The sequence below is a fragment of the Rhagoletis pomonella genome, unplaced genomic scaffold (assembly GCF_013731165.1).
Source record: "Rhagoletis pomonella isolate Grant_MI unplaced genomic scaffold, Rhpom_1.0 Rhpom_scaffold_00006, whole genome shotgun sequence".
NCBI lineage: Eukaryota > Metazoa > Arthropoda > Insecta > Diptera > Tephritidae > Rhagoletis > Rhagoletis pomonella.
Genome location: NW_023458560.1, coordinates 53315887 through 53317882, shown reverse-complemented (window position 1 = coordinate 53317882; position 1996 = coordinate 53315887). Strand labels below are relative to the sequence as shown.

At 34.7% G+C, this 1996-nt stretch overlaps 3 protein-coding genes across 3 annotated transcripts in view; 2 read left to right on the top strand and 1 right to left on the bottom strand.

The window, feature by feature from the left end:
• The window catches only part of LOC118740943 (UDP-glucosyltransferase 2-like), a 515118-nt gene that overhangs the window by 78591 nt on the left and 434531 nt on the right, over positions 1-1996 (top strand). The window lies entirely within an intron of this gene.
• LOC118741978 (protein grindelwald-like) overlaps positions 1-1996 on the bottom strand; it is a 65484-nt gene that overhangs the window by 2039 nt on the left and 61449 nt on the right. The gene's annotated exons all lie outside the window — the stretch shown is intronic.
• LOC118740955 (protein grindelwald-like) lies at positions 362-1979 on the top strand. Its single transcript, XM_036472727.1, has 2 exons — positions 362-758; positions 858-1979. Exons 1-2 carry the CDS (start codon positions 377-379, stop codon positions 1022-1024), a joined length of 549 nt encoding a protein of 182 aa, XP_036328620.1. The 5' UTR covers positions 362-376; the 3' UTR covers positions 1025-1979.

The window sequence follows — 1996 nt, the reverse complement described above, 5'->3', positions numbered from 1 at the left end:
AAAATAACTGTTATATGCAGATTATTTAGACAAAAATCAAAAAAAAATTCTTATTTTGGATTTATAAAATAAATCTCAAAAAACTTTTATTTAAGGAGTAATTTAAAAAAATCAAGAAATAGTTGTCAAAGAGCGATTTTTTTAATAAAAGTTGTATCTTTTACGGTCTCTGGTAATTTATTTAGAACATGAGATAAAATATAGAATTGTATTATCGAACCTCTAGGCGGCAGAATATATATCCTTCATATGACTGATTAACAGGATGTACCTTTAATTTAAAAATTACATCAACATGCCTATCCCCATTTAATATCATATCATTAACACCGAGCATCTCCCTCTCAACTTATAGATATATTCACATTCAAAAATAATGTTTCTTCTTTCGATTTATATATATTTATATACTCTTAGTATACTTACTTTAATCATCTTTAACCTCGGTTTTTCAGAATACAACAAAGACGATCCACTCAAAGCCGAAATTCACAGCATTCATGAGCAACAGAACACCATATTGATTTTGCTGATCGTCTTGCTTGCACTCATTGCTATAAGATACATATACAAATGTGTACGTTGGTTCCGAAGTAATCGCATCTTCACATCAATGCTAAACAAACTGCACAAGCAGCATGAAGCCGCCGGCACTGGCACAAATGGCAAGGATATGGTAGTGGGAGCGACAATATCCAATGTGATGGCCATAAATGGTGATATGGAGCGAGCGCCATCGCAGATATTTAGTGTAACGGGTAAGTGAAAGAGGAATGCGTAAGAAATTTGAAAGGGAGAGAGTAAACCTAAAGTAGTACTTTTATTTTTAAAATCAAAATTAACGTTTCTTTGCGTAGGCGCTGAAGGCTCGGTAATGACAATGACAACACCAGTCAGCACACGCTATCCGGCGGAGAATAGCACTACACCAACAACTGTGGTGACAGAGTATTCGTATTATAATCAAGCGCTTGCAGTGACGCCTGTTTCGGAGAAACCAAATGGTGGTGTGCACGCCTTTTGAACGAATTTGAGGATATGTTTGCCATAGCGAGAAGAGCGGAGTTGGGGAGAGGAATTTCTATCGAGAGACAGTAAAGGTGAAAAATGAGCGAATAACGTATTTGGGAGATCTGTCGTAGAGAGACGTGATGACCCTTAGTTAAATGATATTATATATTGAATCATCAGTATAAAAATTATGAAAGTATTACACGTCGGCCCAGTAAAGGAAGTTTTCACGACTACTTAACCTAATTAGGCATACGCTGAAGATCATCATTATATTGGCACCGATCGTGTAAGACATGATCAGTCTTATGGAAGCAAATTCTGTATACGTACCTCGCTTGATTGAGTATCTGAGTCGGGAGGTTCGTTGTTTTGTGCGAACTATTGGTTTGAGTAAGCGGGAAAGCAACTCTATCATTTCGATTTCGACGTTTTATTAGGGTGTAAAAGTTGCGTTTCATGATAACGTTGAGCCGTGTTCAACCGTTTTCCGATCAGAGATTAAGAACATGTGTCCAAAGTATAAAAAATCTCAATTTAAGAGATATTTCGAAAATTTGAGGCTCTTGGAGCGACCGTATATATTATTCCATTCAATGTTTTCCTGTTACGCAACTTTTTCGCACTACTATAATTTCGAAATTGAAATTGTTGATTTTTCGCTCCACCCTACGGTTCATTTTCCTACACCCCATGCAAATATCAATAAAAAAAATTCTATAAAAGCAGCTAAAAGCTAGTACTTTTGGCAAGAAAAATTTAATATCTACAAGATTCAATTTTTTATGAATCGCTTATGACTCGTATGTAAAGTACACCTGTGACGTCAATTTACACTCATGTACTTAAAATTAGTAATTTATTTAGCTGTAAATTAATAAGAAATCATTGGTTAATTGTTTGAATAAGCAACGAATACATCATTGAAGAAGATATTAGAGAGCAAATGTGAATTCTTAAAAAAAAAATTTAAATCACCAAAAGT